Below are 24,048 nucleotides of genomic sequence, written 5' to 3'. Positions count from 1 at the left end.
GGTGCCAGGGGCCCTAGGTGCTGCCCATCGCTGTTGACTATTGCATTGTCCTATGCTAAAGGAAGAGAGGACGAGCCTTCAGGAGGAGGGAGATGACAGGCAAGCCAGTCCTCCAGCTGGCAGGGGTCTCTGAAGCCAGAAGCCCAAGGCCCTCATTGAGGGATGTCTGAACTCATCTTTTCCTTCCCAGTGTACTACTGTACCAGAAGTCAAAATTGTTTGGCTGAGCCCCAGTGAGCAGAATCAAAAGCAATGTTGGGGAGCCTCCCTTAGACCGAGAGCTGTCCCAAAGGGAAAGCTGTTTCAGAGGGGTGAAGGGAAGAAGTGGATGCTCCCCCCTTGGAGGTGCCCACTTAGCTGTTGTAGATTCTAGGACCCCAAGGCAGCCCCAGCAGCGGCAGCTGCCACGCACAGAGTATCAGACCAACAGATGTTAGAGGCACCCCCCAAATGCCTTCCTGCACCCTACAGCTCTGGCCCGGGCCACATGCCCATTCTTTTTTTGTATCGTAGGCAAATTTCTAGTCGAATGAATTCGAGAGGCTGGAGGCCACAGGTCAGGGAACTCCTCTCGTCTGCCTGCCCTCTGTTTTCCTTCACTCTCCCACTATGTAAATAGTCAGCCTTGGCAGAGGCAGGTGTAGACCCGACCCCCCCCCCCCCAGGCCTTCCATACAGGGCTCTTACCACTAGCCTGTCTCCCCCCTCCAGTCCTGAGGTGAGCAGAAGCTTAGCCAGCCCATTGGGAGAACCCCTTCCTCCCTTCTCTCTCTCTCTGGAGGTCCAAGTCTTCTCCAAGTCTGACAGTCAAGGAGACACTTAGAGGACCCAGGGCCTTCAGACAAGCTTTGCCTCCTACAAATGTCCCTGGCGAGGTTACATATCTCTGGCAGGCATCTTCCCAAGCAAGTGGGTCCAGAGGCCACTTAAAGGCAGGCAGTCCTGGGGATGTAAAGTGACTGTGTGAGCTGGGGGAAAAACCCCACAATCTACAGGATAAAGACTAAAAATCCCACAAAGCCACTGAGCCTCACTTGGCATGTGCTGGGAAGGGAAACACTTGCAGGCCCTCAGAATAGTCTGAGACACCAACAGAGCACATTGTGCAAATCCCAGGGCAGCTTTTTGTTTGGGGATAAAAGAGAAAGACAAGAGAGGAGCCCCGCAAGGCTCACCAACAAAGCGGCTGCCCAAGGACAACAGGCCGCCTGGAAGGCAGGGTGCCCGTCTGTCTGAGGACAGAACAGGGTGGGCATAGGCAGGAGAAACCACCTGGGTGGCAAAGAACCCTGAAAAGGAGGGGAGGCAGAGACAAGACAAGCCTACCCACCAGGCTCACAGCCCCTCCCCCTTCAGGCCTCTCTACAAGACTAGCAAATGTTGATCTGGTCAAAAGTCAAATGAAGAACAGAAAAGGCCAAAGCAGGAGTCCTTTCCCCCCCAAAAAAACTTTATTCTTAAGGGAGCCAACCCCAATGGGAACAAATGTGGAGTTCCTCTCCACTGAGGACACATCTGGGACATCTCTTCTAATTCTACTCTAGCCAGAGAGGATGATCTACCCTGCCAGTTATCTATATGTAGCTTCATTTTTGGTTGTAGTTTAACTGAATGAAATACCAAATGTTTTAAAAAAAACATTTATCAATAAAAACAGAAAACATCTTCTGGGTAATAGAAAGTAGCCAGTTTCTTGTTGGGCTGGTCCCTTCCAAACAACCTTTATGGGCAGGGGAAAGGCAAACATCCAAGGATTCATTCCCGACCTCTTCCCACCCACCCCACAGAAAGAAAGAGAGCAGGGATGGAGACATAGAAGAAAATAAAATGTTCAGGCTGGGACTCAATCACATTTAACAAACAATGGTTAGTAGATAGTTGGTTTTATGTGTCATTTGTTTGACTGGTGGTTCTCATTAATACTTATTAAATTACACATTTTGAAATAAAAATCAAAAACCCACTCAGGCAGAAGACTTGGAAAGTTGTGACAAAGAGGGAATTTCCATCCACAGCCAGACGGCGGCTCTCAACACATAAGAGGATACTCTCGGCCTGATGAAAACAATGTTCTCCTCACCAGAACGCTTCTTGAGGCTCCCAAAGGTGGGGCGACTCCCGGGTAGCAGGAAGTGACCCCTGTGGCCATGGCAGCTCCCTTCTGATCTCTGCATGCAGGTCTCCTTACTACAACTCCTCAGTGGGGGGGAGGTGGGAAGGTACAGTGGGCCCCCCACACTCTTGCCACCCTGTCCATGTCCTGCCCCTCCCTTGTGTAATGAGGAGTCCCCACACCCCCCACATCCCTAGACCAGGCTGCAGCATGTCTGCAGCTTTATAGAATACAACTCTTCTCTGAACTTCAAAACACTCAAATAAGTGGGCCTCTAATAACTCAGACGTTAGGGTGATTATCCCCATTTTCCTAATTGTAAGACTGAAGCCTAGGGAAGGACTAAGTGTGCTTTGCCCAAGGCCAAAGAGAGAATCCTGTCTAGCTCTCTGAGCCCTGGCTCCAGCCTACCTTGCCAGCCTAGTCCCCAGTACCTCCTCCCACAGACAGTCAGCCAAATGGGCTTCAAGCTCTTCCCTACAGGGGATGTTCTATCTCCTGCCTCTGTGTCTAAGCTGCTCCCCAGGTCTAAAATACCCACCTGCCCTCCTTCCCTCCTCAACTTGTCTCTGGGAATCCTTAGCAAGCCTCAGCTCCTTCCCCCATCCCCTGACAATTATGTGACACATCTAGGATGTTATCTCTCCTGACACAATGCAGGCTCCTTATGTATGAAAGCTATTCCAAGTCTGTCTTTGTGTTCCCAAGGGCCTACCTAGCATAGTGTCTGGCCCCCAGTGGGCACTTAATAAGTATTTATTAAATTTTTTCTACATTTTCTTATGTCTCAAGAGCTTCAAACTGAAAGAGATTACTGCAAGTCTCTAGTCCAGCCAGAACCCAAAGGGAACCTCATTCTCTTAATCCTTCCCATCTTAATTTAGCCTCAGATCCCACTGTAGTGTTGAGTTGTGGAGCTTGGGGTTCACTCAAATACTCAGATCTTCTTCACACAAACTGCTGTCTAATCATGCCTCTCCCATATTGTACTTATGAAGTTTATTTTTTAACTTTGCATTTGCAGCCTCCTGGCTTCTTGATAAACAATTGATTTTTTGAAAATTCCAAATTTAATGCAGTTTCCAGAAACAGGACTAAAATCTGAGGCTCCAAATAAGTTATAAACTGATCATTAAATCAAAGAGGAGAGACAGACTCAGCAACAGAAAACCCCCAGAGTCTGGTGAGGTTCTGCTTCTGCACTCTGTGACCCGTCACCTGCAAGATCTTCGAAGCTTTTTGGCCTCACTCAGAAGCTCGGCTTCGTCCTTGGTAAGATGAAGAAGTGGAATCCCAAATCTCCAACTTCTGAGTCTTAAAGCTCTCCCCAAGAGAAGTTTTCTCTGAATGCCTATCAAGATGGCTTTGGGCAGGACATTTCAACTATTTGCATCTCAGTTGCCTGGTCTACAAAATAAAAGGACTAATTGCTAGGCACACACCTAAGGAAACTGCAACAGAAAGAAAGGTCCCATGTATTCCACAATATTCACAGCAGCATTTTTTTTTGTGTGTAGGATCAATACACTGGAAACAAAGTGAGTACCCATTAATTGGGAAAGAGCTAAATAAACTGTGGAATACTACTGCACAGTAAGAAACAACAATTGAGACTAGGAGCTGGTACAGTGAATAGTATTCTAACTCGAGTCACAAAGACTTGAGTTCAAATCTGACCTTAGACACTTACAAGCTCTGTGACCCTGGCTAAGTCATTTTACTGATTTGCCTTGATTTCTTCATGAGTAAAAGGGGGATGATAATAATAACACCTACCACTGAGGGTTGTTGTGAAGACCAGTTAAGATTTGTTAAAGTACTTTTCAAATCTTAAAATTCAATAAATGTACTAGCTATTGTTATTATAATAACATAATGTGAGAAACAGCCAAGAGAAATTCAGAAAAATATGCACAGTATGAACTGCAAGGGTGTTGGATGCTGTGGGGGAAGTCAGGCATGCCTGGAAATGACAGATCATGACTAAAACTAAATTAAAAAAAATTTTTTGGGGGCAGCTAGGTGGCTCAGTGGATAGAGCCTTGTGTGGCCTTGGGCAAGCCACTTAACCCCACTGCCTTGCAAAAAAAAAAACCTAAAAAAAACACCTAAAAAATTTTTTTTAAAATTTATTTAAGGCAATGGAATTGAGTGACTTGCCCAAGGTCACATAGCTATATAATTATTAAGTGTCTGAGATCAAATTTGAACTCAGGTCCCCCTGACTCCAGGGCTAGTGCTCTATCCACTGTGCCACCTAGTTGCCCCCCTCTGGTTAGAGATCCCACTGCCCAAGACAGAAATACCAGAATATTCATAATTGCCCTTTTTGTTGCAGGCAAAGAATTGGAAACAGAGTCAATGCCAATTCCTTGGGGAATGGCTAAACCAAGTGTGAAACCTGAATGTAAGGCAGGATTACTGCCTGAGAAGAAACGATGCCTAGAATGAAGGCAGAGAAGCACAAGAACAACAATTTAATGCCAGCGAAATAAGTAGAACTTGAAAAACAATATCACCAGTGGAGGTGACAAGCACCAAAACACAGCATTATGGGAAATAACAATGGCCAAATTCACAGAAGGCAGGTAGGCACCTTTTTTTTTGCAATGAGTAGGAAATACAGCAGATGCCTAGCTTTCTGGATGCACTGGTTAGTTTTGTTGAACTGTTTTTTCATTCTCTTTCATTTTTTCAAATAAGGAGTGGTGAGGGCATATTGGGAATTGCAGATGATGTAAAAATAAAGGACACCCCCCCCCAAATGTATCAAATGTAAGTAAAATGCAGTCTCCAGAACTGGAGAAAAGAGGGAGAGGGGAATCCCTTCTAGTTCTAAATCCCCATCTATAACCTCCCTTAGGGAAACCCCTTCCATATTTGATTTTCCCTGAATTCTGCATGTATTAAAACTTGAATTGGGACCACAGGAAGAAACAAGGTCTGTCACTAGCATCACATTCCATTCACATTCTCTCTGCTTTTCCCACAATCACTTTCTGAAGAGATGACCAATTTTGATGAAACTTGAAACATTCCTAAAAGGCATCAAGTTACATCTTAATTTTGTTTTGTGGTTCTATCCGCCGGGTTGAAACAAAACAACAGCCAGCACAGATTTAAATCAGCAGGTCGTCTGTAATTTCTAACAGATTTTACGGAAATCTGGTACCTGGGGAGGGCACCAAATTGTGTGATTGATTAGACTGTGTTAGCACGGTCCCCAGAAGCCCTGGTGCCGCAGAGTCTGAGAGAGGCCGCTGCCTCCTCTGAGCTCTTGGGTGATCCATGATCACTCCTGAACCCCGGCCCAGACACCAAAGCGTTGGGTGGTGTGATTCCATTCAACCAGCATTTCTTAAACCCCTTTCAACAGGCCAGGTTCTCTACTCATCAGTGGGCGTGCAAGGGAGAACACCAAACTAGGCCTGGCACTTGTAGAAGGCGGCTCACATCCTCCACGGAGCAAACCGTCTACAAAGGAATCTGGGCTGGGGGAGTGGGGAAAAGCCCCAAGCCCGGGGAAGTCAGGAAAGGCCTGTGAAGACTGACACTTGTGGGGGGTCCTGAAAAGAAGGAGGTGCTCCAAGGGAGGAGGAGGAGGGGAGGGGGCCAGAAACGCCTGTGCAAACACAGGGAAGTGGGAGGTGGGAGATGGAATGTGCACAAAGGAGAAAAAGTGGGCCAGGAAATGTGTGTGTGTGTGTGTGTGTGTGTGTGTGTGTGTGTGTGTTGGGGGGGAGTACATGCCTTGTGTGAACATGTGCATGGTGGTACTTGTGTGTATGTGTCTGAGTGTGGGTATATATGTGTGCGCATGTCATGTGGTATGTGTGTTGTGTAAGCATGTATGAGTGTTGTGTATGAGCATGTGTGTGTGTGTGTGTGTGTGAGAGAGTATGAGAAAGAGAGAGAGAGAGAGAGAGAAGGATGGCCACAGGAGAACAGTCTGGAAAGTAGGAACTTTGCTTTTAATGCAGCCTGTTTTGCTCTTCTTGGTTTAGACATCAGCCCCATATTTGAGTTGTAAAAGGAATATTGTCCCTTCTCTGCCCCATTTTCCTAAAGAGTTTATATAGCATTGGGATTAATTATTCTTTAATGTGTGGCAGAATTCACTTGTGAAACCATCTGGCCCTGGGGATCTTTTCTCCGGCTCAGCCATGGCTCGTTAATGCACTCGGCACTAACAAAGGCTTTGGAGAGCTGGCCTTGAAGGCCCTCCACAGTCAGGCTCCACCAGCCTTCAAGGGCTCTTCATATCATTTTCCTTCATGCACTGAACATTCAGATTCAAAAAGCCAGACCCTAGGTAGCCTGATGTAGGCGGTTGAAAGGTAGAAGTGGCATCAGGATGACCCGAGTTCAAATCCCAACTCTGACCTTTCCTTAAGTAGCCAATTAGCATTATGATCTAGCTAATATGTTCCAGGCCTATGCTAAATCCTGGAGAGGCAAAGAAAAGCAAAGGGAAACAACGTGCAAACAACTATGTACAAATAAGGCCCATTTAGGATAAATGGGGTCGGGAGGGCTGAAGGAGGCTTCCTGTAGAAAATGGGATTTGGGCTGGGACCTGAAGAAGGCCGGGGAAGCCAGGAGGCAGAAAATAGGGGAGAGGGCATTCCCACCTAGCCAGGCCTTGGGAAAATTCCAGAGTCAAAAGATTGGATGGCTTGTGCAACAACAGGCAAAAGGTCCAGGGTTACTGGATCACAAAATATGGGGAAGGAGGTAAGGTGGAAGACTATGGGAAAGGGAAAGAGAAGCAAGGTATGAAGAATTTTAAAAAGCAAACAGAAGATGAGAGGAAGGGATGAAGGGTATGTATGTGTGTGATGCTCAATCTTGTGTTTTAGAAAGATCACTCTGATGGCTGAATGGAGAATAGACTGTGATAGGGAAGATACACAGCAAACCGAGCCACCTGCACCAAGGGCCTAAATCAGGATGGCAGAAAGGTCAAAGGAGAGAAGGGGGCACATGCAAGAGATTTTACAAAAGCAAAACAGACAATTATTGGTGAGATTGGAAATGGGGGTGGGGGTGGGGAGGGAAGAAAGAGAAGGAAGTCAAGGATAAAACCAGTTTGAGAGACTGAGTAACAGGAAGAATGGTGTTAGTCTTCATAGTATAAAGAAGTCAGAGCTGCTCTCAATAACAAATTCAAAATTTTTTTTTTAAAAATCAGGACACTGTCATCATTTTGGGAATTAGTTTTCGAGTATATGCCCTACAACTGGTGGATGGCCTCTGCTCAAGTCTCCTTCCTCTACATTTGCTACCCCACAGGAACTGGGAAAAGGTGGACAGATGTTTGAATTATTTTATAGTCAGCATTTCTGTGGAAGGAAGCTTACATGATTACTTTATCTTTGTTGAAGATGAAGTTAAAATGATTGATTTGTCCAAATCCCAGGTGACCGTAGTGACAACATCCCAAAAGTCCATACTATTTGCTTTTAACAATAATGAAACTGTCAGTTTCAAAGTGCTTCATGACATCACATAAATGAATGAAAAGGAATTGGTAAAAAACTATCAAATCCTTACTTGATGTGAAAATGATTAGCCGTGATTCAGAAAAGGAAGACTCAGACGCAGAGTTTATTTTTTCATTAAATATGAACTTCAGCAGTAAAATAACAAAATTTGAAATTACCAGGTCAAAGCCAAAAGACATACCCAAGAAGATGGAGCGGACCAGAAGTACTGTAGATGAAGGCAGGAGATTGCCCTCCAGGCTACATTGGGGCATGATGTCTTATTCAGGAGGTTATTAATCAGTCGGTTTAACCTAAGCATTAGCATGATCGAGAAGGAACCTGAAGTTTGCTAGACAAACAGTACATTGAAAGAAGCCAAGGATCAGCAGATGAATAGAACCAGCTGCCCCTAGACGTGCTTTTAAGATCAGAACAGTCACTATCTGGTGCGCTCCTATGGGAAGAAGCAGGCTTGCCGCTCCATAGTTGGTCACTTGGCAGCCCCTGTGTTTCTGTTGTTTACATCATCACTGCCACATCATGAGAGCCTTATTTTAAGTTCATTTCATTATGATACTTCTTAAAATTTTATTAAATGAATAAGTTTAGTGTTGCTGAAATGTGGAAACTAGGTTGAGTACCGTGCTCTTTTTTTTCCCTCACATTTACAGTTGATATATTTTTCTTTTAATGTACCTTATAGGGCATAGAGTAAGAACCTAAATATTGTAATACATCAGATAACCTAATAATTGTAACTACATTAAAATGACAAACATGGTCATTTATATTTGTCGAATTAAAAAATAAAGAAATGGGGTGGCTAGGTGGCACAGTGGATAAAGCACCGGCCCTGGAGTCAGGAGTACCTGGGTTCAAATCCAGTCTCAGACACTTAATAATTACTTAGCTGTGTGGCCTTGGGCAAGCCACTTAACCCCATTTGCCTTGCAAAAACCTAAAAAAATAAAATACAATAAAATAAAGAAATGGAATGCAAAAAACAAAGTTAGGAAAAAGGGAGGTTTCAAGAGGGGAAATGAGTTCAATGTTTGACAGACTGAGTTTAAGATGTCTAGTATCACCCAGTTTGAAAAGTCTAAAAGGAGTGTTGAAAATGCAAGGTTAGAGATCAGCAGTGAAGATAGGGATGATAAGATCTGAGCATCATCTTCATAAAGTTGAATCCATGGGAGCTGAGAAGGTAGATCATCAAGTAAAACAGTACAGAGGGAGAAGAGAAAAGGACCCAGAGCTTTGGGGATGCCCAATTACAAGATTTGGCCCAGATGAAAATCCAGCAAAGAAAAGAAAAGGAATCTGACAGGAATAGGAGAGCAAGAAGAGAGTAGTGTCACAAAAATCTTAGAGAGAAGAGAATATCAAGGAGAAGCAAATGATCAACAGTGTCCAAAGCTTCAGGGAGCTCAAGAAGGCTGAGAATTGAGAAAAGGCTATTATAATTCACAAGAGACTGTGCAATTTTAAAAAAAGTAGTTTCTATGGAATGACAAAATTGGAAGCCAGACCTGTAGAGAAGAGAGTGAGAAGAAAGGAATCAGAAGCACCTCGTGTAGATGAACTTCTCCAGGATTTTAGCCACAAAAAGGAGGAGAGATTTAGGACAATAACTATAGGGGATGGACAAATGAATGAGGGCTTTCTGAGGATAGGGGATACAAAAGTTATTTTGGAGGCAATAGGGAAGCAGCTGGGAGACAGGGAGAGATTGAAGCTAAGTGAGAAAGTGGGAATGATGGAGGGGGACATTTGCTGGAGAAGATGGAAGGGAATGGGATCTCTTGGACATATTTACTTTGGCCTATGGCATACTGTGACTTCATAGGAGACAAGGGGAAGGAGGAGAAAGTGACAGAAGAAGTCTGAGAGATGTGAGACAATGAGAAATAGAGAAGAAGGAACTCATGTCAAATGGCCTCATTTTTCCTGTAAAATGGGAGACAAGATTCTCAGCTGACAGGCTAAAGAAAAAGGGAGCCATGGGAGATGGAAAGAATTGCTGTGGTGCGTGCAAGAAAGATTAATTAGGAAGGTGGAAAAGGATGGCCTTGCTGCAATGAGGGTCCAGGTGAGATTATGTAACAACAAATTTACAGTGGTCCCATTCAACATAGTTTAGCAGTTTTCTCCAGCTTTGTTCAGCAGCACATGAAAAGAAGGAAAGGCAGAGGATGGTGAAAATAACAAAAGACTGAAATGTGGCTGGGCATGATAGGATAAGGGGGAAAGAGACTCAAGAGGTGAGTGCAGAGTTGACCATGGGGTTTACCAAGGGATCAAAATAGGAAAGGGAAGAGAAAGTAACAGTGTAAAAATGATTGCCTTAGATAGAAGAATTAATAGTCACAGGAAGGGGTTGTGAGGCAGAGGGAGAAAAGAAATACCAATATGTTGGATCAGATAAAGGAATTTCAGAGTTCATGAACATGGAAGTGAACACTTGTGGAAGATGGCAAGATCCAGACCTTGAGCATATCTGTGAGTAGTTATGGTAGAATAGAAGGGTCATGGTCATGAGAAATGAGTAAGCTGACAAATTGGGAGATCAGACTTTTTGAGGTAGTATCAATATGCTGATGCCCTATTCATATAAGAAGGCAAAAGCTGGGGAGGGGGGTGGCTAGGTGGCGCAGTGGATAGAGCAACGGACCTGGAGTCAGGAGGACCTGAATTCAAATCCAACCTCAGACACTTAATTACCTAGCTGTATGGCCTTGGGCAAGCCACTTAACCCCATTGCCTTGCAAAAAAAAAAAACCTTAAAAAAAAAGTTGGGGAGGGGGGAAAAAAGGCTGTGAACCAGATACTTAACTAAGAAGAAAGGAGAGTATTCTGGAGGTCTTTGTATACAACAACTAGAATTCTGAGTGGTTGACTGTCAAAGGAGAAGTAATTCCTGAGTGATAGTGGGAAAGGCAGAATATCCTGACTTCCCCACTAGATCAGTGAGAAATGCTAGGAAGGGTGATCAGCCTCATATAGAGGACTCTTAATAAACTGCGTGGGATTTGAGGCACTTCTTCATAAAAAGCATGAGTTTATTGTTCTAGAGATTCTAGAGAAGCATGAAGGGAGCAGAACCAAGAGAACATCGTGCACATTAACAACAACATTGTGAGTTGATGTAGCTCCTCTCAGCAGTTCAGAGAGCTACGACAACCCTGGGAGACCTGGTATGGACAACGCTATACACATCCAGATGAAGAAACAAAACAAAAAAGCAAACTGCAGAATCTGAATGAACACTATGTTCACTTTTTAAAAAGTTCTCTGATGTTTTTCCTTCTTATTCCACGATTTTCTTTCTTTTCCTTTATTCCTATTTCCTCATACAGAAAATGACTAGTATGTAAACATGTTAAACACAAATGTACATGTACAATAGTCACTAGACTGTTTGCCACTGAGGGGAGGGGGATGGGAAGGGAGGGTGGAAGAAAATTGTGTAACTTCTAAATATGCATGTAGATGCATATTGGGAAAACTTTCATAACATGTAAGCAGAAAAATAAAATATCATTTAAAAAAATAAATAAGATCCATGAGTTTTAAGGTTCTCAGGCTGGAGACCAGCTTGAAAGTAACCAATCAATTATTTCTCACAGATGTGATACAATTCGGAGGATGAACAAAGTAAAGAGAAAGGGAAGTGATTAGAGAAGAGGGCCAAAGTGGGGCCCAGAGAATCATGGGGTGGGGAACTGAGGTTATGCCACCAAGGGAGACAGAGGGAGAGAGTTATGAGGACCTGGAGAAAAAGAACTTCAAGTCTTTTCCAATTGGAGAAATGGTGAACCCACCAAGATGAGCTCTGAAGACAACTTCCAGGGTTGTCCCCCCTTGAGATCTATTGCCTCTGGGATCTAATAGAATTTCCTCTGTTGGCATTAAAAGCTCTTCAACACCTGGCTCTCATCTCTCCCCACCTTCCCAAGAAGGTCTTCTCCCTTCTCTGACCAATGATTAGGAACCAACCTGACAGAAAACTGAGAGCAACCTTGCTAGCCCGGAAGAAAAACAGCAAAGGTGAGAGGTTATCCACTGTCCCTGATATTCTGGAATCTTTTCAGAGAGAAGACTCTTTAAATAATGCAGCCAGAATAAAGAGAGAGGAAACATGGGAGCAGAGGCCTTTCTCTTCTCAGCATCATGGGACTTAGAACTGGAAGGGAAGGGAGGGCCTTCTGTTCTATACACACGGACATTAAGCCCCAGTGAGGTGAAGTGACCCCCCCCCAAGGTCATGCCTTGAGTAAGCAGCAGAGCCAGGATATGAACCCACCTCTACTCACTTTTAAATCCAGAGCTCTTTCCCCAACACTATGAGTCCCTTTCTCTTCTTCCTCCCTGCCAGCAGAGGAATAGATAGGGGAAACACTGGTCTGAACCAGACTTACCTGGTCTAAGCTGAACTGAGAGTCTGGGATTATAGCCACTCTGGTCCGTCCTGCCACCTTACAGCCAGAGTCTAAGGACATGCTAGATCTTCCTAGGGGGGTCACTGCCACTGAATGCAAAACTAGCAAGGAAGGAGAGAAAGCCTGTGTTTGTCATCCCTACTACCCCCCATAATCCTTCTCATGCTGCCCTCTGGTGGCCCCAAGGCTCCCCAGTCAATGCAGAGTGCTGGGGAAGAAGATAGCTGATGTGAAATAAGAGAGGGGGAACCTGCCCCAACCCCACCCCAAAGATTCTACAATCAGGATGGAAGTAAAGCTAAGTGGGATCACGACGATCACCATGGAGAAGGGTCTTATCAGAAGGCATCCAGGGGTTCAGGAGAGGCTTCATGGAGAGAGCATCTCAGAATTCATCTCATCAATCTTGTCCATTTTACATATGAGGATTAGATGAAGGGAAAAGTCCCACAGCAAGTTAGTCAAGCTGAGGCTAAAACCCCTTCCACAACAGGACAACAGGCAGCACCTCCCTGCCCCACAATATGTGTTCCTAGCCAGGTTCAGGAGCAAGTCCTGAAATGCAAGATCATTTTTACAAATACCAACTTTTGGTCAGGAGAAAGTAGCTCATCAATTCCCAAGGATAGCTCAATGTCCATCTCCATCTCACCTGCATTCCTTAGAGACCCTTACCATCCCCAGCCCCTTCAACAAAGGAGGAATAACCCACACCAGAGAAAAATAAAAGAAACTAGGCTTTCTCCTATTTACTGTTGAGTCTGTGAAGGTGTTTAGGGAAATACTCCTAACATTTTAAAGCATTGTTCTCTTCCCCAGTTCTTTAAATACATTAACAATTTCAAGCACCACCAAAAAAGGAGAAAAGAGCAAAGAACTTTAAACTCCCAAGAAACTGAAGAGTCAGTGGAATCACAGGACAAAAGGCACCTACTTCTCCTCACATCACAATCTGAAACATAAGGGAGCTCAGTTATGGCCTCTGGCTGGCCTCTAAGTTATGGCCTCTGGCACCAGGAAGCCTAACAGGGATTCTCCCAAAATGAAGAACAATGAAAATTCCCCCAAATAATAGGCCTATTAATCTAGTCAATGCCTCCTAGTATAGTCTAGGCCTCCTATCAGACCCAGAGGTTACAAGGAGCCTTTGATGCAGAGAGAAGTAAATCTGACAGCCCAGGAAATACTCAGCCACAGCAGGAGTCAGGGTCCCTCCCTGTGGCCATTCAATCCTCAATGCCAGCACTTCCTGGGAAGTAGAAAAAAGTCCTAATTCCAAGTATTTATGAGGTATCTGTCTTTATGCAGCACTAAAGGATGAGCTAGAAAAAGTCAGCGAAACAGAAACAGACCCTACACTTGAAGAACTAGAATTTAAGACCAACAATCTGGCACTGGCACACCAGGAACAGGTGCCAAGGACCACTAATGGGTGGCAGTAAATCTAGTTACCACCTGGTGCTCTGGGGTCCAAAGGGCCTGGTGTTCAGCTGGAGTTAAAGTGGATGGAGGCTGAAGCAAGAAGGTCCTTACTGAGTCAGAGGCAGGACCTTCATTCACACTGGCCAAGACAAGCCCCAGAGGGACTGCCTGCTAAGGCTCAGGGGCCAAAGACTAGCTGCTTTCAGACCTAGAACAAGCAATCCATCAGTCAATCCATCCCAAAGTATAAGTCCATGTTCTGGTCAAGCAGTAAAGGGAAGAGATACAGAGATAGAAATGGAAGAACCCCTGACTACTACCAGGGAAAATAAACTTCAGAAATAGAATAGATAAAAGAAATCCAAACTATAATTAGAAGTTGTTTTTTTTTTTTTAGAGCTTGCATTTTAAGGGCAGCTAGGTGGCACAGTGGATAGAGCACTGGCCCTGGAGTCAGGAGGACCTGAGTTCAAATCCGACCTCAGACACTCAATAATTACCTAGCTGTGACCTTGGGCAAGCCACTTAACCTCACTGCCTTGCAAAAATAAAAAAAAAAGCTTGCATTTTTTTTTAAATGACAAAGGGTCATTTCCAAAAGAGAACAAGTTGCTAATATGTTAGGAGAACCTGAAGGAATGGAGAGCATCAAGTAAGCAAATAGTACTTGTCCACACACACACACACACACACACACACACACACACAAACCATTTCTTCTTTTTTTAAATAGTTCACAAAAATCACCAAAAGAAGGAATGCCCTAGACACATTGCAGCTTGGTTCCACAAAAGTTGTTGCCAGAAAACATTTACTAAGTCTTTTTTAAAATGGCATCACATCCATCCAGGATGAGACAGCTCTAAGTGTGGGGAGATGGTCAGCAGCAGACTTGAGCTCAGCAGTCTGGAGCAGGAAAAGAGATGTGAAGGTGGTCATCTGAGGATGAAGATTTTCAGGTGAGAAACAAAAGGGTGAGGGAACTGTTAGTGAAGCATTAAAATGAAAGACAGATTCGGTGGTCAAGGATAGAGCTAGGGTAAGGACAGAAAGGTAGAGGTCAAGGGGCCAAGGGTCACAGTGAGGAAAAAGAAGATTCTTGCAAGGAAAAGAGAGGGAAAGAGCAAGAGCAGATGGTCATAGGCAGAAAGAAGCACTTCATATGTAGTTGGAGCTGTAATTCCAGGGAAGGGGAGTCTAAGGTAGGGTTCCAGGTTGAGGGTGGGATTGAAGTAAAGACAGAAGAGGAAGGTGAGAAAAAATTGAAGAGAGGAATCAACACAAATACTGAAGTCTTAGATGCTGATAGCAAAACAAGGATAAAGGGAGAGGAAATGGAAGATCAAGACCTCGAGTCTGGTCCTGAATTTAATGAGAAAGTTGGGATAATGACCCAGAAGGATGTTTGACATTGAAGGCTTTGACCTCTTCCACAACTCCCTGACTCCCAATTTATAGCCCTTATGGCATAGGGTCACAGAGCCCTTTAACATCCTGTCTGATGAAGTTTAGGCATCTCTTCTCAGAATAATGCTTTATTTCCTAAAATGCATAACTGAAGGACAGTATAACTTCAGATTGAGGTTAATAATAATACAGATGTAATTTTTTTCCCCATCTAAGTTCACAGATCCACTGAAATCTTTCCCAATCCATGAACACCAAATTAAGAACCTCTGACCCAGTCAATGCAGTCTTTATGCTATTTCTCCCATTGCCAAGTCTTTGCCCTGACTGTCTGCCATGGCTGGAATGCCCTTCCTTCTCACCTTTGCCTTTAAGAATCTAAACTCAGCTGAAGCCCCATCCTCTCCATTAGATCTTTCTGGGTTTCTCCCTCTCCCCATGCCACCAGACACACTAGTTCCTTCCTGACTCTATCACCTTGCTTTATTCTATATGAGAGGCAGCATCATAGATGGAGAGCTTGCCTCAGGATTAGGAAGACAGGGCTTCAAATACTGCCTTTGTCACATCCAGGCTGTGGGATCCTGGGTAAGGCCCTTTGTCCTTCTGAGCCCAGGCAGCTCTCTAAGGCTCTGGGCTAAGGAAGGTAGTAGAAGCTCCCTGTTGAAAGCACAGATCATCACAAATGAAGTCTGAATTGATTTTATGTGATCATATCCTCAACAACTCATTGGTGGAGGAGATAATCTCATTTTTTTCCCTTGGCATGTTCTGTACCATCCCTTGCAGTACCTTGCTACCCAGCAGATACTTAACAAACATTCACTGATGATAAGCAGTCTCAAAGACAGGCAACAGGTCATAAAAAGGCTCACAAGGACCTAAAAGGAATCTCAGACGTGGATGTGTGAGAGAGGGAGGTGGTGATGAAGAGACTGGGATATGAAGGAAGAACAAGAGGTTTGGATATCTGTCTGACCAGACCTGGACCCATTCCTGAACCAGCAGAGGCAGAGGCAGCCTTCAAATGGCAGGTAAATAGAAGGATGCAGTTGTCTGGAAGTTACTCAATCAAGTCACCCCCCTCACACGCCCAATTTAATTAAGTGATAAGATGTCTAGAATTAGGAAATATATGAAACCTGGAAAAGTAGAAGGTCAGGTAATGCAGGGTTTTGAATGCCAACTTTAGAGGACTTTAGAGCTGACTTTAAAGGCAACAGGGAGCTAGCTAAGTAGGGAGTGACATGGTCAGAACTATGCTTTTAAAAGATCCTCTTGGGGCGGCTAGGTGGCACAGTGAATAGAGCAGCGGCCTTGGAGTCAGGAGTACCTGGGTTCAAATCCGACCTCAGACACTTGATAATTACCTAGCCATGTGGCCTTGGGCAAGCCACTTAAAAACCATTGCCTTGAAAAAATCTAAAAAAAATTAAAAATAAAAAAAAAATAAAAAGATTCTCTTGGGATCATGAAAAAGGGTAAAAATCCCACATGTACAAAAATATTCAAAGCAGTTCTATTTGGGATGGCAAAGAATTGGAAATTGAGGGGATGTCTATCAATTGGGGAATGGCTGAACAAATTGTGGTATATGAATGATGGAACACTATTGTTCTATAAGAAATCATGAGGGATGGAACTTCAGAAAAACCTGGAAAGATAAATTGCATGAATTGATGCTGAGTGAAATGAGCAGAACCAGAAGAATATTGTACACACTAACAGCAACATGGGGTGATGATTAACCTTGATGGACTTGCTCATTTCAGCAGTACAATAATCAAAGACAATTCTAAAAGACTTGTGATGGAAAATACCATCCACATCCAGAGAAGGAACTGTAGAGTTTAAATGAAGACCAAAGCTTACTAGCTTCAATTTTTAAAAGTTGTCTTGTGTATTAAGTCATTTTTTCTAATTTTTTTCTTTCTGTTTGATTATTATTTCACAATATGATTAATATGGATCTATGTTTAGCATGGTTACACATATAGAGCCTATATTAGATTTCTTTTTGTCAGGAGGAGGGGTTGAGGGAAGGGAGAGAGGGAGAAAAATGTAAAATTCAAAACCTTGCAAAAAAAATGATTAGTTAAAAACTACTGTTGCATGTAGTTGAAACAACAAGTAAATAAAATATTTATGTTTTTTATAAAAAAAGAAGATCTTCTTGGCAGCTAAGAGAAGAATGGACTGGAGAGGAGAGAGTCTGGAGGTGGGGAGATCAACCAGAAAGTTCTCTCTGAGTGAGAGGAGAAGAACTGGCTTCATCCAGTTCACGCCATGGAATGGAGAAAAAGGGAATTATATGAGAGGTTGCGAAGGCAAAATAATAAGATAACACACTGAATTTTTGGAATGAATTTGATAGAAGACTCAAAGATGAGATCATGGTTGTTGACCAACTTATAATAGGGAAGCTGGGAAGAGGTGGGTAGAATAGGGGAAAATGATAAGACTGAGTTTGAGATGACTATAGAAAATCCAAGATTTCCAAGAAACAATCTCTCACGTTTACGATGAAAAGAGAAGTTATGTTATTTAATTATCCATCTGAATCATCTGCAAAGAGACGAAAACTAAGCTGCTGGGATCACCAAGGAAGATAATATAAAGCAGTGATGTCAAACTCAAATGGGAACTCATCTCAGGGATGTAGAACATCACAAAATAACATTACCCGTGCTGTACTTTATTTTTATTTTATTAAACATTTCCCATACATTTTAATCTGATTCACTCGCAGGCGTGCTTTTGACTCCTATGGTATAGAGTAAGCATTTTGAGTCTGGGGTTCCTGAACTTGTTTTAAAAAGTATTTTAATATGTGCATTCCCATCTTTGGGTTCCTTTATAATCCTATATATTTCATTTTGTGCATTTAAAAATATTACCCAGAGAAAGGGTCCATAGGTCCACAAAGCTGTCAAAGGGGTCCATGACACCCAAAGATTAAGAACCCCTGGCATCCATCCACCTCCAGAGAAATGCAGGACCAAAGCATACTATTTTCCTTTTTTCCCTTTCTTGTGGTTTTCCCCCTTTAGTTCTGATTCTTCTTTCACAACATAATTAGTATGGAAAATGTTAAATGTGATTGTATAGTACCTGTCTTGGGGAGGGGGAAAATTGTGGAATTCAAAATCTTATAAAAAATGAATTGTGAGGGGCAGCTAGGTGGCACAGTGGATAAAGCACTGGCCCTGGAGTCAGGACTACCTGGGTTCAAATCCGGTCTCAGACACTGAATAATTACCTAGCTGTGTGGCCTTGGTCAAGCCACTTAACCCCATTTGCCTTGCAAAAACCTAAAATAATAAAAAAAAAAATTAAAAAAAAATGAATCGAGGGGCGGCTAGGTGGTGCAGTGGATAAAGCACCGGCCCTGGAGTCAGGAGTACCTGGGTTCAAATCCGGTTTCAGACACTTACTAATTGCCTAGCTGTGTGGCCTTGGGCAAGCCACTTAACCCCGTTTGCCTTGCAAAAAAAAAAAACCTAAAAAAAATGAATCGTGAAAACTATCTTCACATGTAATTGGAAAAAATAAAATACTATTTACTGAAAAAATAATTTCAAAAAAGAATCCCTGGACATAGGGAGAGAAGGAAACAGGGCCCAGAACAGAGCCTCGATTAGTGGACATGGCCTGGATGAAGATCCAGCAAATGAGACTGACAATGAATAATCATAAGACTAGGAGGAGAACCAGGAGAGAGCAGGATCTCAAGATGTGACAAAAACCAAGAGAGGAAAGAGTATCTAAAAGGAGAGGAATAGTCAAAACCATCAAGGGCTGCAGAGAGGGTAAGGGTGAAAATTGAGGAAAGGTTCTTATATTTGGCAATTAAGGGAACACTGGTAACTCTAGAGAGAATAGTTTCAAAGCTTGATTTGCTGAGTTCTAATCAGTCAGGGGGAGGAGAAGGATGGGAAAGAGAGAGAAAGAGAGAAAGAGACTGGGGAAAGAAAAAGGAATACACACAGAGACACAAAAGTTGAGATAGACAGATACACACACTCACACTCTTGCTAGCCAAGGAGGACCTTGCAGGCTTCAAAAGGTCCAAATGATGGTAGAATTCTCATCCTCTCCTCGGCATCCAGGCATCCCCCCTCTTGGGGCAGCAGCAGCTGACTGCAGTTTCTGCACAGGAAGCCAACAGACTGGACCTTGACTCCCCGTGCTTAAAGGAAACATCAACACTACACAAATGGGAGAAAAGGACTCCTAGCAGCCAAGAGCTATGTGTTGCCCCTTTGCCATACATGGTCTCTAAGCTTGAATCCGCCTGGACTAAATGAGCATAGACTTTGAGGGGATATTTCATACCAACTTTTTTCTAAGTGACACAGAGGGTGGAGTGTTGGCCCTGAAATCAGGTGGATCTGACTTCAAATCTGGAGTTAGACCCTTACTATCTGTGTGACCCTGGGCAAGTCACTTAACCCTGAATTCCCCACATCCAGGGCCAACTCCAGTTGTCCTGATTTATATCTGGACACTGGATCCAGATGGCTCTGGAGGAGCATGGCACAGCCCTCCCCTACTCAAATCCAATTCAAGTGCTTGTCATGACATCATCTCTTTGAAATCATAAAGAACGAAAAAAAAAAACCCATTTCCCATACTACCTTAGTAAATACATCCTTTTTGAAAAGCTACTTAAGGCTGGCTGACTTAATTGATTTTCAACTTATCATCTTGAGAGGAAGCATAATGGTGGAGATTGAAGACAACACCATCAAAAGGTCACTCTCAACTCTTGAGGAAACTCTCTAGACTTGAGGTTTTTCCTATGAGCCTGGAAGTTGGTAAAGGACCACCAGTACTTACATGAGCTAGACTGAGCTAGGGATGTCCATTGTCTGTCTTCAAGCAGACGGTGCCCAAGGCCAACCCCTGATCTTCAGAAAGAAGTCAGGGTAACAGAGCAGAAAGATGAGTGAGGGTGTTCCATTACAACACAGACTAATCCCTCAAGCTCAGTTGGAATATAGGAAGCCCCAGCACCTGTGTCTAAGGATTGAACTTAAAACAAAAGATGGGAACAAGACAGAGGTAGACTGCAACTCAAACAGAGGCCGCCTCAGAAGGGGAAGACTCAGTGAGAAAGAACAAATAAGCCACAAGACTACTAGGTACTCTCTCCATTTTTTCAGCATTCTACTCTATTGGCTGACCTAAATCACACCAACTTGTGAAAAGACCAAAACCGCAGACAGCTTTCCCACTGACCCCTTCTGCCCTCACACACAAAACACTGACAAAACTACTTTCTAACACAGTCACTTCCTATACAAGCTAAGAAGATCGACTCATTGTCATTATGGTCATCAACAAAAAAAGAAAAGGAAGTTCTCATTCCCAAAGTGAGTAGCTGAAGGACTCACCAGGCAGAAATAGAATTCTGAGAATGGATGTCAAAGACAAAAGGTCTTCTACCTTAATTTTCTGAGAAATGTGGCGTAGGGAGTCGGCTGTCCCCATATCAGTCTCATCCGTGATACACACCACATCAAGTTTCATCTTAAAATCTGTATATGGCAAACACTTCTGTACGTCTTTGGATGTCACCACAATTACCTCTGTCAAAAAAAAAAACAAGGGAAAAAACTACAATCACTTTCTTAGACAACAGATCAGTTTTTTCTTCCAGATTTAGTCACACTGTAAGCATCAGTCAGTCAAGGGTGAGGGTCTCCCTTTGACAAATAACCCAATTTCTCAGTTTACAAAACAAGCAGGATATTTTGAGGATTGTTCAATTCTGTTTGTCAATGTGAACTTGAAAAATGTAGATAAACATGAGATTTCCACAGACAAAAAAATCAGAGAAAAGAAGGTCTGGCCACAAAGCCACAGATCCCTTTCAGGCATGGGGGTGTCTGTCAGAATTCCACATCCAGGGGCAGAGTAATTGGTCCTGCTCATTTGTATTTCCAAAAGGTCACTTTTTTCATCCCTAGAGAGAACCATCAGAGAGGCTTCTAGCATAATTCTCAATTCCTCACAGGAGGGGATGAATTTGGGACAGAATTCAACATATATGTGTGCACATGGTCAATACAAGGAGTTCTTTTGTTTGCTTATGCTTATTTGTTGCAATTTATTTCCATGTTGAAGGGTGGGATGAGAGGAAGAGAAAAATCAATTTTTGTTAATAAATATAGTTTTTTAAAAGGGTAGATTGCCAAAAATTCTCTTCAATGAGAAGCTACAAATGATTGCTCCCAGATTCAGCCTACATGAAGAAAGCATAGCTATTCCAGTAGATTCTGCTGCTCCTCTCACCTTCTTCCATACCCATAATTAACTGCCCTGGCCCTTGGCTACTGACTTCCTAGATTCTCCTTAATCTGAGAAGCCAGTCCCAACAGTCCCTACCCTCCCTGCCTTGTTCATCCTCACATCATCACCCACTTTCTCTTCCTAATTTCTGACCGCTCCTCCTTCTTCTATACTTTGAAACTTGACCCCATTCTCTTGGGTCTCTGGCAGGGCACTCTCTTAATGACAGGACTGACAAGCAATACTTCACTTATATTTCCATCTCACAGATACTCCCTGTCTGACACAAGCATTCCACTTTCAGACAGCTCAGACTATTGGGAGGCTGACCATTCTGAAGCTTTAGTTTGACCCTATGCAGCACCCTGAATAATAGTAATAATAATAATAATAATAATATTTTTCTGGGGGCCACAAAGAACAAGTCACACCCCGCCCTGTTCAGGTCAGCCCTTCCCTTCAAACCCCATAAGAAGATGACCACATCTTTCCTGAGATTCTTCTTTTCTTCATAATACCAAAACCAGTCACCATGCTGGTCAATCAATCCTGGACACTCCAAATCATGAAAGTTTGGTCTGACCAGGGCAGAGCACAAAGGGTCTGCCATCCCCTATTACTATTATATGGAGTGTGAATGCCAGCATGTAAATGTGGATGGAGAGCTGGTCTCAGAGCCAGGAAACCCTGAGTTCAAATCCTGTCTCTGACACCTACTGGCAATGTGACCCTGACCAAGTGACACCACTCTTGACATTCTGAGCTGCTCTCTAAGATTCTAAATTTCTCCTACCTCCAAGGACAAAGCAAGATACTCAGCAGGAAATATTTTTAATATTTCATCTTCATAACAACCCTTCAAGGTAGGTGCAATTATTATCAACATTGTTCAGTTGAATAAACTGAGGTAAGCAGAAGTGACACACAGAGTCACACACAGCTAGTAATCATAATAATAATAATAACAGCAGCAAGTATCATGCTTACTATGTGCTAAGGGCTTTGCAATTATCTCATTTGATCCTCATGACAACCCTGAGATGTGGAAGTTGCTATTATCCCCATTTATAGATAAGGAAACCAAGGCTGACAGAAGTAAAATGACTTGCCCAGGGTCACAGAACTAACAGATGCCCGAGGCCAGATTTCAATCTAGAAATGCCTATCCTGACTCCAAGCCCAGGGTTCTCTCTCCACTGCACTACCCAGCTGACTCTGAGGACAAGCCCCACTTTTAGGTACCCCTCCTCCTCCTCACCAATAAATTTGACTCCATTTCTCAAACTCTGTCTCCAACTTTTAAACTTCTTGGTCTGCTGTCATTTGCTGCCCAAGCTTCTCACCCTTTTCCCATGGGGGTGGGAAGGGGAGTCACTTTTGCCAAGAGAAGTTTAAGGCTGGTCTCTAAAAAGGGAAAAATAGCATTATTTTCTGCTCTCCATCAGAAGCTTCGGCAGCTTCTTCCTGAAGCTCCTTTATCAGGTGCCACTGCAGTGTCTTTGGGGAGCTCTCCCCTGAGCCTCGTCTTGCGGGATGGCCTCCCCATCAGTGACTCAGCTGCTTCTGAAGCTCCCCTCTCCCCCTCCACTCCCTGCTGGCCAGCCCTTCATAAATCTGACAAATTACAGGGTCCAAATTACAGCACTCTGGGCCAGATGACAGCATTTCATGGTAGGCAGTGAGCTCACCTTCAAATCCAACGCGCTCCAGCAGGTTCAACGGGTACCAGATCAAAGGTTTATTGCCAACAGGGAGCAGGGGTTTGGGGACACTGGAGGTCAAGTCTGTCATCCGGGATCCCCCTCCCGCAGCCATCACCACTGCTTGGAACTCCATGCTTCCAACCTGAAAATGCAAAGTGGGAGTCAGTCAGCTGGGTCAATTTGTAATAAAATCTGAAGCACAGAATGTACTCATCCCATTTTCTCTTCAGTCACTTGGAACCTCTTATATCAATGGGTGTCACCAGAAATTCTCAGGATAGGAAAATAAGACCTAAAACTGCATAGAATTCACTGGGTTCTAAGTGGCATCCAGGAGTCAGAGAAGATCTGGGCTGGAATCCTGTCTCTGAAGGGGGTGTGACCTCCTATGTAACACTGAACCAGTCCCTTAACCTCTCTGAGGCTTGGTTTCCTCAGCTTCCAGTCTGAGGTGGTGCAAGGTCAACTTCCAGTAGAAAGGGATGTCCTGAGAGTGGGAAGAAGGATCTTCAGAGATCAGACCAGGCCACTGAGCCAGCTTGCCTCCCAGGCTGCTTCCCCGGGGCTGCTCTCTGCATTGCCAGCTCCATGGCTTGCACCCTGGACCCTTTCATTTCTCTGGATCCTGGTTCTCCCTTAGACCTCATTCTTTGACATTTCCAACACTGCTCTTGTTCTTTCTCTTGCTCACCCTCTCCTGCCTCCACTCCTTAGTCCCCTCCTTCCCCACTGCCACTTACAGGCTCTCGAGACCTCTACCACCATCACTGAGGTTGGGCCAATTCATAGCCATCCCCCAAACGAAATCCTAGCATCTATTATCTACAGACCCCAGGACCCTCCTCTTCTTTCTTTCCTTAATCAGCTCCTTCCCTGGCTCCTGCACAGTCTTTCTCTCTTCCCCAACTGCTGCCCTTAATTTAGAGGGCTTCTCATGTGTATGTATGTATGTATGTATGTATGTATCTATATCTATCTATCTATCTATCTATCTATCTATCTATCTATCTATCTATAATCTCGATACTCCCTCAAAAATCCTCACCTTCCATTCCTCAATTGACTTATTTCAAATGACCTCAGAGGGTCATGCCCTTGATCCTGCCATAACCTACGACTGCACGTCCTCCATGTTCATGAATTCTGAATCAGTCTGATGGCTTTCTACCTCTCCCACACTTTAC

General features: G+C 43.7%; 1 protein-coding gene across 2 annotated transcripts in view; it reads right to left on the bottom strand.

Moving 5' to 3' along the window:
* The window catches only part of EIF2B3 (eukaryotic translation initiation factor 2B subunit gamma), an 86,848-nt gene that overhangs the window by 59,370 nt on the left and 3,430 nt on the right, over window positions 1–24,048 (bottom strand). For both annotated transcript variants that reach the window (XM_074221580.1, XM_074221579.1), the window contains exons 2-3: window positions 22,850–23,006; window positions 20,316–20,458 (exon numbers count right to left, since the gene is read on the bottom strand). In XM_074221580.1, the coding sequence (XP_074077681.1) occupies window positions 20,316–20,458; window positions 22,850–22,997 (291 nt within the window). In that variant the 5' untranslated portion in view covers window positions 22,998–23,006. The remainder of the gene's footprint in view (window positions 1–20,315; window positions 20,459–22,849; window positions 23,007–24,048) is intronic.

The sequence above is a fragment of the Macrotis lagotis genome, chromosome 2 (assembly GCF_037893015.1).
Source record: "Macrotis lagotis isolate mMagLag1 chromosome 2, bilby.v1.9.chrom.fasta, whole genome shotgun sequence".
Lineage (NCBI taxonomy): Eukaryota > Metazoa > Chordata > Mammalia > Peramelemorphia > Peramelidae > Macrotis > Macrotis lagotis.
This window is presented reverse-complemented; position numbering and strand designations above follow the sequence as displayed.